This window comes from Gracilinanus agilis, chromosome 4 (assembly GCF_016433145.1).
Source record: "Gracilinanus agilis isolate LMUSP501 chromosome 4, AgileGrace, whole genome shotgun sequence".
NCBI lineage: Eukaryota > Metazoa > Chordata > Mammalia > Didelphimorphia > Didelphidae > Gracilinanus > Gracilinanus agilis.
The window spans coordinates 264,676,644-264,693,073 of record NC_058133.1 but is presented as its reverse complement, the minus strand read 5'-3'; the positions used below and the strand labels follow the sequence as shown (position 1 = coordinate 264,693,073).

The following is a 16,430-nucleotide window of genomic DNA, read 5'->3' as shown; positions in this document are numbered from 1 at the left end:
AAAGGATTAAATAACAACAAAAATGCTTACTATGTGCCAGAATCACAGAGATAGTAAGTGTCAGAGCCAGGATGGGAAGCGATGTGGTACAGTGAGTGGATAGAGTACTGGGCCAGGAGTTAGGAAATATCAACTTTGAGAGTTCAAATCCAGCCTCAGATGCTTACTGATTGTGTGACCCTGTTGGCCTGAGTTTCCTCAGCTATAAAATGAGCTGGAAAAGGAAACAGCAAAAGGCTCCAGTATCTTTGTTTAAAAACCCTCAAAATGGGATCACAAAAAGTTGGATGCAACTGAAACAACTCAACAATAGAATCAAATATAAACACCTTCAGGGACAAAATGCTCAAGCCAAAAAGTTGGGAGTCAAGAGACCCCTAGATTCAAATCCCTTCCTTGGTCCCTCATTCCCTATGTTGCTTCAGCAAGTCACTCTGGGGCTCAATTTCTTCATTAGAAAAATGAGTTTGTGCTAGATGGCCTCATTTAAAGCTCTCGACAGCTAGGCTCCTAGTCTAACTTTCTAGGATAATTCTATATAATTCTCTTTATGAACTCTCCAGTACAGCCTTCTTGCTCACACATTTCACTCTGTCTCCCATCTGAGAGTCTTCGCCTTGTCTGGCCTGTCTGCCTGGAATGCTCTCGCTCCTTAATCCCTCCTCTTAGCCTCTCTGGGTTCTTTCACAACTTCATTCAAACTCTATATTTTATATGAAGACGTTTCCAATGCCACTAAACAGTAGTGATTCTTCTCCCCCCCCCACATTAACTTTAAATTTGTTTTGCATATTTATAGTTTATTTTTATCTACTTAATTTTTACATTTTATATATTTGTATATTATTTTGTCATATTTTATTATATTATATAAATTTATTATTTAGAATTATTTTTTTTTTTTTTTTTTTTTGCCATTGTATATAAGCTCCTTGAGGACAGGGACTATTTCACTTTTGACTCTGTGTCATTAGCATAGAGCACAGTGACACGTCCTTAATAAATGCTTGTTGGGGGCAGCCAGATGGCCCAGTGGCTAGAGAGTCAGGCCTGGAGGCAGGATTCAAATCTGGCCTCAAGACACTTCCTATTTGTGTGATCCTAGGCAAGTCATTTGACCCCCATTGTTAACTAAAAAAATTTTTATAAATAAAAAATAAATAAAAAATAAAATAAAAAGTACATCATGTATACATTTATTTTCTCCCAGAACTGGTTATTAAACATTTGCCATCATAACCCTCTTCCACACACACATTTTGTCCCTCTTTGGAAAAATGTAAAGATAGATTATCTTTTCTCACAACTTTTTCTTTTCTAAGCTAAATGCCTCTGGTTCCTTTAATCTATCCGTATAATATGATTTCTTCTTCCTCAGTATGATGCCCAAAAAGCCTTCTGATTTTTTTTCGCCCCCAGAGCACTCACTTTGCAGCAGACAGCCTCTGTTCTAATGCTCCTATCCTGGCTTTTTCTGGAAACGTCCCTGCCCCTTGCCTGCATGACTGGATGTCTCCCCTGTTCCAATCCTAGCACCTTCCCACTGTGCCATTGGAGATGGGCTTTCAGCCAGATGGTCCAGAATCCAACCACAGCCTTCAGCAGCCTGACTTCATTGCTGTGGTGTGGAAGAGACAGAACATCCAAGCAGCCCACATAGCCATTGGGAAGAGAGGCAGACGGGGGGAGACTTGGGTAGATCAAGTCCAAGTGTGTCTCTCTGAAGGATCCACATCTCTCTTCCTTTTTTGACCTAAAGACCCCTTGAATCCAAGGTTTGGTGATCCTCCCTGGGCAACTAAGATCTGGTGGTTTGTTTGGCCTTGAATCCCTCATCCCTTATTCCTGGTCATCTCATTTTAGGTCTTATTCTTTCCTTTGGGTAAATTAAAATAGGCTTTAATGAAGCCTTGGTGCTTTATGCTTCATTGGCATGTCTTATTCTTTTTAAAAAAAAAAAAACATTACCTTCTGTCTTAGAATCAATATTGTGTATTGGTTCCAAGGCAGTAGAGGGTTAAGGGCCAGGCAATGGGGGTTAAGTGACTTGCCCAGGGTCACACAACTAGGAAGTGTCTGAGGCCAGATTTGAACCCAGGATCTCCCATTTCTAGACCTGGTTCTCAATCTACTAAGCCACCTAGCTGCTCTCCACATCTTATTCTTTTGGGAAAACTTCCTTTCAGTCCCCAAATTGATGCTCTAGTCTTGGACATCCACTATCTTCTTTACCTTCCCCTGAATGCACTCCCAGTTGTCTCCTAAATTGAGAGCTGATCTTTTATTATTTTGGAAATGAAATAGACAAAACCTTTTCTGGAATTCTCAATAGCTTAATTAGGGTAGGGGAGAAGCAGCTGCCAGAAGTCAAGAAAACCTGGGTTCAAATCTTACCTCAGCTACTCACTCACTGTGTGATCCTGGACAAACCTCTCTGATCTACCTTCTTTACTCTGTAAAATAAAGGGGGCCTAGACCTTTACAGTTGCTTCCAGCTCTAAATCAAGGATCCTACAGATGGGATGAACTCTGTGCCTCCAGACACTTCTCCCTTCTGAACCTCAGCATCTCCATTTCCTTATATGTAAAATGAAGACTTATTATAGTGTGAATGAAAATTCAATTTACAGGTGTTTGTTTTTTCTTTAAAGAAATAAGGAGAAATAGCTCATAGAAGAGCAGGTGGATAGTCACACTGGGAAGACAAAGTAGGAAATGTGAGAAGTCAAGTGATGATTTAGTAGGATGTGAGAATGGAAGTTGATAGAGAGGAGTGCCCCGAGGATCTGTCCTTGGTCCTGTACTGTTCTGCATTTCCCAGTGGCTTGGAGGGAGGCAAAAAGAAAATGTTTATCAACTGGACGGATGACACCAAGCTGGGAGAGAAAGCCATCACATTGGATGACGGGCTTAAGATTTGAAAAGGTCTTGGCAGGCTAGAATGATGGCCTGAATCTAAGGAAATGAAATTTAAGAATGATGGATGTAAAATCTTACTCTTGGGTTTTAAAAAAATTACAAGTATAAACTTGATTATATATAAAAGACCTGGGAGTTTTGGTGGATTGTAAGCTCAATGCAGGGCTTTCATGGGGTGGGAGGGTTATGGGTTGTTGTAGAACTAAGAAGCATTGGGGGAAGTTACAGGAAGGAAGATTTCAGCTCCATGTAAGAGAACATCCCAGCAAAGTTCAGTTCAGTCATTTGCTTTTTTTTTTTCAGGAGTGTCTGACTCTCTGTGACCCCATTTGGGGTTTTCTTGGCAAAGATATTGGAGTGATTTGCCATTTCCTTCTGCAGCTCATTTTACAGAAGAGATAGGGAAGAAATAAAAAAAGGGAAGAAAAGGAGAAAGGGAGAAAAAAGAAGGAAAGAGGTAAGGAAAAGGGAGGATGCCAAGAAAAAGGGAGACTAAGTGGTATAACAGAACAGTTCCAAAAGGCCAATATGATCTCAGTATTAAAAGAGGGGTAGGGTGTAGAATAGGGATGTGATAGTTCCTGCTTCCCCCACTTGTGCTTCTGCTGCTATCACTACATTTGACCACATTTGAAATATCTCATTCAGTTCAGCTCACCACATTCTTCATGAGAAACTGGAGGAAAGCAATCAGGAGGTTGAAGGACCAGGAGAGAATGCTGGATATGGAGTAAGAAGATCAGGGTTGAAATTCTGTACGACCTTGGGGAAAGCACTTCATTTCTCTGTGCCTCAGTTTCCCCATCTGCAAAATGGGGTGTGGGGTGGGGTCTGGATGAAATGGTCTATATCCTCTAGGCCTTAAATATATGATTTCATGATGCTATGAGTTTTTGAACTGAGAATATTTAATCTGACAAAGAGAAAACTTTAGAGGGAAATAGGATAGCTCTTTTCAAGTCACTGAAGAACTTTCATGGTATGGGAGGATTGCAGATTGTTCCTGAACTAGGAGCCACTGGTGAAAGTTACAGGAAGGGAGATCTCAGGTCCAAAATCAGGAAAACATCCCAGTAATTTTCAATTCAGTCATTTTTCAATAATGTCTGACTCTCCATGACCTCCATTTGGAGTTTTCTTGGCAAAAATACTGGAATGGTTTTACCATTTCCTTCTCCAGCTCTTCTTAAAGATGATGAAACCAAGGCACCCAGGGTGAAGTGACTTGCCCAGGATCACACACCTAGTAAGTGTCTGAGGCTAGATTTGAACTCAGATCTTCTTTACTCTAGGCCCACAGTTGTATCCATCAATGTACCATGGGCTGTAGTAGGTACCACAGGTATTGTTATTCCCATTTTACAAATGAGGAAGCTAAGACCAAGAGAAGTTAAATTACTTCAATCAGCAAATATTTAGGAAGTAGTTACTTTATACCAGGCACTGAGAATACAAATATAAAGGCAAGACAGTCTCTTGCTTTCAAGAAGCTTGCATTCTCCTTGAGATACGTATATTGTATATGTACATATAGACAATATGTGTGTATGTGTGTGTGTTATTTGTTGTTGTTAAGTTGTTTCAGTGATGTCTAACTCTTCCTGATCCCATTTACAGTTTTCTTAGCAAAGATATTGGAGTGGTTTGCCATTCCTTTCTCCAGCTTATTTGACAGGTGAGGAAACTGAGGCCAATAGAGTGAACGGATTTGCCCAGGGTCACACAGCTAGCAAGTGTCTGGACCTGGATTTGAATTTAGGTTTTCCTTACTCCAGGACTGATGTTCTATCCATTGTGCCACTTAGCTGCCCAGATCTGTACTTTAAAATTTTAAATTTGTCAGCTAATAAAACTAATAAGAATTTGAACTCAGATCTTCCTGACTTCAGCTATAGCACTGTGTTCACTACACTGCCCTTTGTTCCACAGTCTTTCTTTTTCTTTTTCATTATGGAGCCTCACCTTGATCTTTGCCCCCAACTTTTTCTGTCCTACCCCCACCTCCCTCTTGCATCTTGCCTTCCTCAGCTGATGAGATGAATAGTTTTTGTTCTCGAATATGGTTCATTCTACTGGAGGGATACAAGAAGTCTAAAGTATTCTGTAAAGTATTTTAATAACATAATCCTAATGACTTGATAACATCACCTTCTTATCCTCTCTTTTGTTCATTCTTTACAATCACGTCTGACTCTTTGTGATCCCATTTGGGGTTTTCTTGGCAAACATACTGAAGTGGTTTACTGTGTCCTTCTCTAGCTAATTTGACAGATGAGGAAACTGAGATCAACAGGGTATAACAACTTGTGTAAAGTCACCCAGCTAATAAGTGTCTGAAGCTGTATTTGAACTCAGGTCTTCCTGATTCCAGGTCCAGTGCTCTAACCACTAAGCCATCTAACTCCCCTGTAAATTACCTCCAATTTACCCAAACCCTGAAGCCCATCCTGTGCAGAAATGCTTACACACACACACACACACACACACACACACACACACACACACACCTGTACCCACAAGCAGGATGGGATCTCGTTGTAGGGCAATTTGGGGGCAGGTTATACTCACCTGGCTAATGTCACAATGGGCCCTAAGATATTATGCCCCAAGGCAGCACTGCATTCCCCAAAGGCAACCCCAATTTCCTGTAAGACCAAACAGAAACACAGGATAACTATGGTCTTAGGTATGAGCTGGGGAGTACCATAGAAGGCGACCAATATCTGCTCTCAGTGGTCAGTCTGGAACTGGCCAACGGCTTTTAGAACGAGGGACTAGCTCGATAAATCAGAGGAGTGGGACGCTGCTACTGTCATGAGACTGAGGCATGAAGAAGAGCCCGTGGCCCTAAATATTTCTCATTTCAGACTATCATGGTACCTGGAATTCCAACATTAGACTTATCCCCGTTGGGTGGAAACATTGGTTCTAAAAGGTCACTATTAAGTGCACATGCTACCTGGGAGGAGGGAAAACACCATAGTCAGGATGCTGTAGAGTTGCTAAATGGTGCAGTGGAAAGAGCACCAGGTCTGGAGTTAGGAAGACCATGTTATGGATATGTAATATATAGAAAGATCATTGGAATGGGGCCAGATCTGAGCTCAGAGCTTCCTGACGCCAGGCCCTGAATTCTATTTACTGTGCCATCTAACTGCCCAGCTTCCATTAAGTCTCAACCAAAATCCCATCTTTTATAGAAAGTCTTTCCCCATCCCTCTTAATTCTAGCACCTTCCCTCTGTTCATTATTTCCTATTTATTCTTGTTTTGAATATATTTATTTGTTCATTGTCTTCCTTATTAGATTGTAAACTCCTTGAGGGCAAGGATTGTCTTTTGCTTCTTGTATTTTTAGCACTTAGCATAGTGCCTGGCACAGAGTATACATTTAACACCCACACACCCACAAGTATACACTTAACACATTAAGCATATTCTTGTGTGTGTGTTTTTAACTGATCCATATGGATGAAGGTACTGAGGATCAGAGAAGTAGGTGATCTACTCAAGGCTACACAGGGAATTGGTTAAAAAATAAAAATAAAAAGCTAGGTTATTAATCCAGATCTTCTGATTTAAAAACCATTGCTATCACACTGCACCATACTCCTTCCTTCTCCTAGCTCCTTCCTGCACAGCCCTAGTTGCTAGGGACCCTGCAGTGTAGACCTTGCTTCAATTTCCCTTCAGGTGGTCATAACTAAGGGGCAGCTCTGCCCTCATCTCACAGGATTTAGTTCTAATGACTGGCATGTTGGGGCAGCTAGGTGGCACAATGGATAGAGTGCCAGGCCTGGAGTTGGGAGAGCCTGAGTTCAAATCTGGTCTTAGACAGTTCCTAGTCACTTAACCCCAATTGCTTTGCCCTTACCCTTCTGTCTTGGAATGTTGCGGAGGCAGAACGTTGGGGTAAAAACAAAACAAAACAAAAAATTTAAAAGGGGACAGCTGGGTAGCTCAGTGGATTGAGAGCCAGACCTAGACTTGGGAGATCCTAAGTTCAAATCTGGCCTCAGACACTTCTCAGCTGTGTGACCCTGGGCAAGTCACTTGACCCCCATTGTCTAGTCCTTGCCACTCTTCTGCCTTGGAGCCAATACCCAGTATTGACTCCAAGACGGAAGGTAAGGGTTAAAAAAAAAAATTTAAAAAGCTGAGCATGTCTGGGATGCTCACCAGGACACTTACCTTAGCCAGGAGCTGTCCAGTCTCTGTGGACACCTGCCTCTCCTCCACACAGTCTGTCTTGTTCCCAAGGAGGAGGATAGCAACATCATCGACTCCTGCTTCCTGCAGTATGACACATTATTTTGGTTTGGAGAAAAAGAGCACAGTTTCCTCTCCATCCCAAGAACCCCAAAAGACTCTCATTAACACTCCATATCATGAGCTCAAGGGCAGATTTGGGAAGGAAGAGGGACAGGTCCTGAACAGATGAAGACTAGACAGAAATAGGGTAGATCTAAGCCTTCAAGAAACTAAGCCTATCCTGCTTATCCATCCTGAGCCTCTGCTTTTATTCACATGTCCCTCTCTGCTCCAGTCAGGGCTACTTAACTGTCTGTCCCCTAAATACAATAAGCTTTTCCTTCCTTCCTTCTTTCCTTCCTTCCTGGCTGCCTGCCTGCCTTCCCTCCTTCCTTCCCTCCTTCTCTTCTTTCTTTCTTTCTTTCCTACCTTCTTTCTTTCTTCCTTCCTTCCTTCCTTTCTTTCCTTCCTTTCTACTTCTTTCTCCCTCCCTCTCTTTTTCTTTCTTTCTTCATTCATTTATGTATGTCTTCCTCCTTCCTTTTTTCCTTCCTTCTTTCCTTTCTTCCTTTCTACTTTCTTTCTTTCTTCCCTTCCTTCCTTTCCTTCCTTCCTTTTTTCTTCCTTTCTCTTTTTCTTTCTTTCCTTCCTTCCTTCTTTTATTTCTTTCTTTTAAAAAAAACCCTTACCTTCTGAATTAATATCAATTCTAAGACAGAAGAGTGGCAAGGGCTAGGCAATTAGAGTTAAGTGAGTCACACTTTTAAGAAGTGTCCGGTTCTCCTGACTCCTGGCCTGGCTCTCCATTATCCATTGTGCTGCCTGGCTGCCCCCACTAAGTTCTTTCTACTTTTATGATCTTTGCCCAGGTTTCTTGTCTCCCTAGAGTCTTCATTATCTTCAAGGCCTCCCTGGTCTTAGGTCTCGCTCTTTATAGGTGGAAAACATACTGAATAGTAGACAGCTGGAAGTACAGTGCCAGCCCCTCCACTGGGCAATGGCTGAACAGCTGGTGGCATATGAATGTATTGGGATATTATTTCACTAAAAGATGAATCTAGGGAATTCAAGGAAATCTGGCAAGACTCGTTTGAACCGACACGACATGGAGTGAGGGGAACCAGGAGCACGATATATGCAATGACCACAGCGATATGAAGAAAAACAACGTGGAAAGTCTTCAGCACTGATCCACAGTGGCTGAGCGTGACTTCAGGAGACAAAGGGTGCCTCTCCCATCTCTTGGCAGAGACCTGATGGATTTGGGGAGCAGAAGGAGACTTGCATTTTCATTCAAGGCTAGAGTATTGATTTGTTTTGTTTGACTATACGAACTTGTTACAAGGGAGGGTTTCTACTGGGTGGGGGTGGGTGATTTTATTACGACCTTGTTAAATTTAATATGCCCTTTAAGAAAAACAAACTGTACCCAGCAGCAGTTCATAGTTCCATACACAATCCTCTTCTTTGTTCTTTGTATATCAGAATGTCTGTGTTTATTGATGATGGCTAAGTTTATAATTTTAAAAAACTATGTTTTAAAAAAGTGTCCTGGACCTGGAAAAGGCGATCTACATTCATTGGCTCTATTTGCTCTCCTCATGTTCACTTCTTAGTCCGTAGTATTCCAGCTCCTGAGACTGATCTCTCCAAGGTCACCAAAGATCTTTTCATTATTGAATCCAATGACCTTTTTTCAGTCCTCCTCTTTCCTCACCTCACCCTATATAATAACTTTCTCAGTTTTCATTATCCCACCTTCTCCTGATTCTCCTCTCTGTCCGTCCACTCTTCCATCTCAGTCATCGTCCACGTCTAACCCTCTTAAACCATGGATGTTCCCCCAAGCCTTTGTCCTAGACCCTCTTCTCATTCTCCCAACATTCTCCTTCTTGATGATCTCATTAGCTCCCGTGGGTTTGACTAATAATTCCACAAGATGATCCCTAGTTCTTATCTCTCTCCTGAGCTCCTGTCCTACTTCCATCACAAGCCAACTATTGGGTAATGCCACTTTGTGGTTTCATAATAATAAACTCAACATGTCCAAAACAGAATCCACCATCTTCCTCCTGAAATTCGCCATCACCTCTCTACTTCTCTGGGTTTTTTTAAACTCTTACTTTATGTCTTAGAAGTGATACTAAGTATTGGTTCCAAGGCAGAAGATCAGATAAGAACTAGGTAATTGGAGTTAAGTGACTTGTCTAGGGTCATACAGCTAGGAAGTGTTTGAGGCTGGTTTGAACTCAGGAACTTCCATCTCTAGACCTGGCTCTTTCCACTGAGCCCCCTAGCTGGCCCCTGTATATAAATGTATAATTCTATGTATGTGTATAAATGCATGTGTGTGAATATATGAAATGTTTGTGAATAGATTCAAGCATGTACATATCCTTTCTACTCAAATAGAATAGAACCCCACTGAGGGCAGGAATCATGGGGGTTTTTTCCTAGATACCCTTCAGCAAGTAGCCCAGAATTGGAGATGGAACTGAGCCTCAATAAAGTCTTAATGTTCAATTGATTAGAAAATTAGGATGGACTGAGTCTGCCTGTCACACACCCTCATGCAGGAGTCTTAAAGACAACCTAGGAGAGGGTATTTGACTATCCCTAGAGCTGATGTCAATTAGCTCAGGGAATAATCACAGGGTATATAGGAAGTTGTTTTTGTCTAGGGCTCCACTGGGTGGTTGTGGCTTCACAGTATTCATCCTGATTTCTGCTCCCACTTCTATTTGGAGGGCAAAGATGCCTGCTCCCTCTTTTGTCAAATCCATGCTCCTGATAGGGAAAAGAAGCGAATAACAAATAGATGCCACACTGGCCCCCTCCTGCCAGGACCAGCCTCGGCAGCAGCCCCACTCACCTGGATGCAATCGAGCCAGTAGCGCACATGGAGGAAGCTTTCTGGGCAGGTGACATCATACATGAGCACGATACCATCGGCTTTCCGGAGAAACTGCCTGGTTATGCTGTGGTACCTACCAGGAGATTCCTAGTGAGACCCAGACTGCCTTAGGCATCTATAAATCTTAGCTCTGAGAGTTGGAAGGGCACACAAGAGATCATCATTTGATTTATCCCTCTGCCACTGGGTAGATAAATTATTGCTATGAGGACTCTGAAGCCTGGGGAAGCTGTGGTGTATTATAGGATGTAGAACAGAAAAAAGACCCATTTTATAGATTAAGGAATGAGAGAAGGGAAATGACTTGCCTCTGCTGAGATAGGACACCCTAGAACTTAATGGTTCCTCCAGCAGAGCACTGGATTTAGAATCAAAAGACCTTCATTCAAATCTCCATCTTTGCTATTCACTACCTGCCTTATTTGGGGCAAGTCCCTTGACCTCTTTGGGCTTCTGTTTTCTCACCTATAAAGTGAGAGGGTTGCCATGGATGGCCTCTGAGGCCCCTTCCATCTCCAAATCTATGATTCTAAAAGACCCAGAACTCCATGGCTAAACCTAACACCTTCTGTCTTCTATCATGGGTGTCTTTTCCTTTGTGGGTCCTGTTCTCCTAGGACTATACCTTCTCCCTCTTTGCTGACCTTCCCTCCATCCCCTCATCCCTGAGCCCCCACTGGGGACCCCATGGGAGTCTGAAGATAAAGAAGCCTCATTACCTCTCCTGTCCCGCTGTGTCCCAGAGCTGTAGCGCAAACCGTCTGTTGTCCACCACCAGGTTTTTGATCTGATAATCCATCCCTAGGACACATCAGAGAGATGAGGGGCAGGGACCCATTCAGAACTCAGTCCTAGAGCTGTGATGGTGAACCTATGGCATACATGTCAAAGATGGCACACAAAAACCTCTCTGTGGGCATGCATGCCATCACCCACCACAGTTATTTATCAGAAAGGCAGTGGGACTTAGGCAGAGCTGCTCCCTTCCCCTTCTCCATGCACACCTCTCATCACCCACCCCTCTGCCCAGCAGCCCAATGGGAGTGCACTTTCCCTCCCTTTTTCCCTCTCCCGTCTAGGGTAAGGGGGGAAGAGTGGCACTTGGTCTCTGGGCATGGCATGGCACATGGTCTCTAAAAGGTTCACCATCACCATCCTAGAGGCTAGAGCCCTGGACTTAGAGTCAGAAAGACCTCAGCTTAAATTCTACCTCAGGCACCTAAGTGTATGGCCCTGAGCAAGTGACTAAACCTCTCCCAGCCTCAATTAGCTTCTCTGTAAAATGGGTATAATCATAGCAACTACCTTCACGGGAATCTTATGAGAATCAAATGATAATAAATAATTTTTAAAAACTCTTTGAAAACCTTAAAATTCTATACAAGTGGGAGTAACCACTATTATTCCCAAATTCCAAGGCCAGAGTAACTCTCAGTGACCCTGCTTAGAATGAAATAGCAATCAACCAATATGCTTTTATTGAGTACGTACTATCCTGAGTTCAAATCCTGTCTAGCTGTGTGGCTCTGGGCAAGTCTCTTTATCCTGTTTGCCTCAGTTTCCTCACTTGTAAAATGAGCTGGAGAAGGAAATGGCAAACCACTCCAGTATCACTGCCAAGAGAACCCCAGATAGGGTCATGAAGAAATGGACAACAAAAATGGAAAATCCCAGTGAACTGTATGGAATCACAGGGTCTTAGATTCAGAACTTGACAGGATCTCAGAGGTCATCTAGACCAAGACCCTCATTTTATAGATGAGGCAATAGAGACCCAGTTCTTTCCATACAGAGACAGACAGACAGACAGAGAAAAAGAGAGAGGGGTGGGGGTGAATGTCAGGAATGGGGATTTGAACCCAAATCCTCTGAATCTCCAAACAACTAGGTAACACAGTAGATAAAGTACCAGGCCTGGAGTCAGGAAAACCTGCGTTGAAATCTAGCCCAGACCCTTTCTAACTGTGCATCTCCAGCAAGTGTCTTCACCCTGTTTGCCTCAGCTTCCTCATCTGTCAAATGAGCTGGAGAAGGAGATGGCAAACCACTGACTGTGTGACCCTGGACAAGTCACTTCACCCTGTTTGCCTCAGTTTCCTCATCTGTCAAATGAGCCAGAGAAGGACATGGTAAACCAGTCCAGTATCTCGGCCAAGAAAACCCCAAATGGGGTCACAAAGAGTTAGACACGCCTGAGAACGACAACCTGTACCCAGCACTGTGCTAGGTGCTGAGGACACAGAGGCAAAAGTGAGGCAGTCCCTGTGCTTGAGGAGCTCACCGTCTGGAAAGGGGAGACAATAAAGCTGTTAGTAGTGCCTTCCCCGTTCTAATAATCTCATCTCTATTCTATATACACCTCAAAATAAATATTTGCGAATGTATATAAGTGTAGATATACAATGTATGTGTGCATACATGCATAACGGATATACACAGATACACAGAAGCGTGTGAGTACATATTAATGGATTCAGGACCCCTGGGATGGGCGAGAGCACTCCTAGCACACACCAGGGTCAGGGAAGGCTTCGGGCTTCTCAGCAAAAGGCAGCCCTTGAACTGAGCCAGGAAGGGAAGGGAGAAATTCTGGATTGTTAAAAGGGTCCAGCCAGTGCAAAGAGGCAGAGAGGAGAGATGGATCCCTAGATCAGCCCTGGTGGAATTGTTGTTGGGGCATTTCAGGGGTGTCTGTCTATCTGTGGCCCCATTTGGGGTTTTCTCAGCAGAGATACTGGAGTAGGGGGGCAGTTGGGTGGCTCAGTGGATAGAGAACCAGGCCTAGAGACAGGCGGTCCTGGGTTCAAATCTGACATCAGACACTTCCTAGCTGTGTGACCCTGGGCAAGTCACTTAACCTCCATTATCTAGTCCAGTGTTGGGCAAACTATGATCCAAGGGCCAGATGCAGAAATCTTCTATCCAGCATTCCTAATCTGACAAATACAATGAGTAGGATACAATACAATGAAACTTTGAAAGAGTTGCCTTAGAAACAGACTGACAGATGAGCATTTCCTTTCCTTTGGCCCCCTCTTTAAAAAGTTTGCCATCAATACTACTGTGCTCAAAGGAATAATAAACTGGAGGAATTCCATGTGAACTGGAACGACCTCCAGGAATTGATGCAGAGTGAAAGGAGCAGAGCCAGAAGAACATTGTACACAAAGACTGATATACTGTGGTAAAATTGATTGTAATGGACTTCTGTACTGGCAGCAATGCAATGATCCAAGACATTTCTGAGGGACTTATGAGAAAGAACGCTACCCACATTCAGAAAAAGAACTGTGGGAGCAGAAACACAAAAGAAAAATAACTGCTTGAACACATAGGTTGATGCGGACATGATTGGGGATGTAGACTCTAAACGACCACACCAATGCAACTATCAATAATATGGGAAAAGGTCTTGAGTAATGACACATATTAAAACCAGTGGAAATGCATGTCAGCTTTGGGGGGTGTGTGAAGGGGAAAGTAAGAACATGAATCATGTAACCATGGAAAATTTTTCTAAAAAAATGAAAAAAAAAAAAAAAAAAGAACAGTGCCTGGTACATAAGAAGCACTTAATAAATTCTTACTGGCTACATGACTGCGGTCAAGACAGAAAAACAAAACACGTTTGCCCATCACTGGTCGAGCCCTTACCCCTCTTCTGCCTTAGAACCAATACACAGTATTAATTCTAAGACAGAAGGCAAAGGTTAAAAAAAAAAGTACTGGAATGATTTGCATTTCCTTCTCCAATGCATTTTATAGATGAGGAAATCAAGATAAATAGGGTGAAATGACTTGCCCAGAGTCACACAGCTAGTAAATGTCTGAGGCTAGATTTGAACTCAAGAAGATGAGTTTTCCTGACCCCAGGCCCAGCACCCTATCCACTACACCATACATACATTGGAAGGGACTCTATAGGTTACCTACACCTGTCTTTGTAACCCCTTTTGTACAAAGGGCAATATGGAGACCAAGAAGAGGAAAGTGATGGGAGCTTTCTGCTTTGAGGGATCTCTCCCCACTTCTCTCTAGGCATCCAATTCTTCCTGTCCTTCAAAGCCCTACTCAAGCTCCATTTCCTCCTAAAGCCACCGAGATCTCTCTCTGCTCCCTGAATCCTGATTGCTGCTCCTTCAAGCTTGTGACAATCAGGGTAGGAGGGGTCTCTCTCCTGAAAAGATTGTGGCACCCCAGATGGGACCATGAGCTCTGGCAGGCCAGTGACCCTGGCGCACCTTTTCCTCCCACTGAGGAGAGTACCCCGACACAGTCTGCTGGCTGAGTGAAGGATGCAGGACAGGGGACATATCCTCTAGTCTAGCTCACACCTCCATACATACATAATGGACTTAGAGATGGAGTCCAGATATAGATCTTTATATACATACACACATGCATGCATGCACATGTATTTCTATTTACACAAATATATCACATATAAATGCAAATATATTTATATATAAATATAATAAATATGTAAACATATGCAAATATATTCTATAGATATATGAATATGCATTATATACATACATATCTATGCACATCTAGATATATTGTATATAATATATAATGAATAAATTATATTATAATGTAAAAATATAAGTATAATGATATAAATATATCTAGATGTGCATATGTATTTATTATATAATAGAAATATATTTATATTTTTATCCATATAGAATATATTTATGATTATATATTTATTTATGTCTATATTTTATATTTATGTATATAATATATATATTTGTGTATATATTTTATATTTATGTATATGCTGTATATTTCTATGTATAATATTTATTTATGTGTTTACTTTATGTTTGTGTATATTATATGTATTTATGTGTATAATATACATTTATGCCTATAATTTTACACTTGTATATATAATATATTTATGTCTACAGTTCATATTTTGTATGTTATATATTTATTTATGTATATATTTTATGTTTATGTCTATAATATATTTATGTCTCTATTTTATAGTTATGTATATAATTTGTCTATATTTTATATTTATGTCTATATTTATTTATCTATATTTATGTTTATGTATGTTATATATTTATGTGCATATGTATATATTTAAAAGCATATACACATATATAAAAATATACCAGATACACACATATAAAATATAAACATATTTATTTAACTATATTTTGTGTTTGTAATTGTTTGTATTGTGTGTATATAAACAAATATATTTATATAAATGTATATTATACACACATAAAAATGTTATATGTGCATCAATTTCTATAATACATATATACACATATATCAAGATAAATATGTTATATATATACATTTATATAAATATATTATATATACATATATGAAATAAAAATATATATTACTTTAGAGTTCACAAGCACTTGTAAAAGAGTAAAAGTATTCTCATACCCATTTTATGGATGAGCAAAGTGAGGGTCTAAAAAGTGAGTGACTTTAGATTTATGGATTCTGTAAGTGTCACTGATGAACTTCTAGTGTAATTCTTCCCCACATTTAACAAATGCAGTCACTGACATCCAGAGAGAAGTGACTTGTCCAGGGTCATAAGACTGATTAGTAGAAGATGTAGGACTAGAACCCAGGATTTCAGTCTCCAGAAGCAAAGATCTCACTACAACACTGCCTCTTCTTAGTCAATGGCACCAGACCCAGAAGCTGCACTTCTATCCCATCTCTATCCGGCTCCTACTTCCCACAATTTGTGGAGGTGTGGCTGGTGGCCTTTGGCTACTGATTTTATCTCTTTGGGCTTGGTTCTTCATCTGTTAAATGAAGGCATTAGACGGAGTGATTTTTAAGGTCTTTTCCAACTCTAAATCCTATGAGATTTACCAAAAAAACTTTTTTACAGAATTAGAAAAAACTATAACAAAATTTATTTGGAAGAACAAAAGATCAAGAATATCAAGGGAAATAATGAAAAAAAAATGTGAAGGAAGGTGGCTTAGCGGTACCAGATATTAAGCTATACTATAAAGCAGCAGTCATCAAAACAATATGGTACTGGCTAAGAGAAGGGAGGATCAGTGGAATAGACTTGGGGTAGGTGACGTCAGCAAGACAGTGTATGATAAACCCAAGAACCCAACTTTTGGGACAAAAATCCACTATTTGACAAAAACTGCTGGGAAAATTGGAGAACAATATGAGAGAGATTAGATTTAGATCAACATCTCACACCCTACACCAAGATAAATTCAGAATGGGTGAAAGACTTAAATATAAAGAAGGAAACTGTAAGTAAATTAGGTGAACACAGAATAGTATACTTGTCAGATCTCTGGGAAAGGAAAGATTTTAAAACCAAACAAGAGTTA

At 41.1% G+C, this 16,430-nt stretch overlaps 1 protein-coding gene across 1 annotated transcript in view; it reads right to left on the bottom strand.

Annotated features, from left to right (window-relative positions):
- The window catches only part of RAB44 (RAB44, member RAS oncogene family), a 44,592-nt gene that overhangs the window by 743 nt on the left and 27,419 nt on the right, over positions 1-16,430 (bottom strand). The window contains exons 11-14 of the mRNA XM_044675289.1: positions 10,803-10,884; positions 10,042-10,156; positions 7,110-7,211; positions 5,488-5,564 (exon numbers count right to left, since the gene is read on the bottom strand). Coding sequence (XP_044531224.1) covers positions 5,488-5,564; positions 7,110-7,211; positions 10,042-10,156; positions 10,803-10,884 — 376 coding nt within the window. The remainder of the gene's footprint in view (positions 1-5,487; positions 5,565-7,109; positions 7,212-10,041; positions 10,157-10,802; positions 10,885-16,430) is intronic.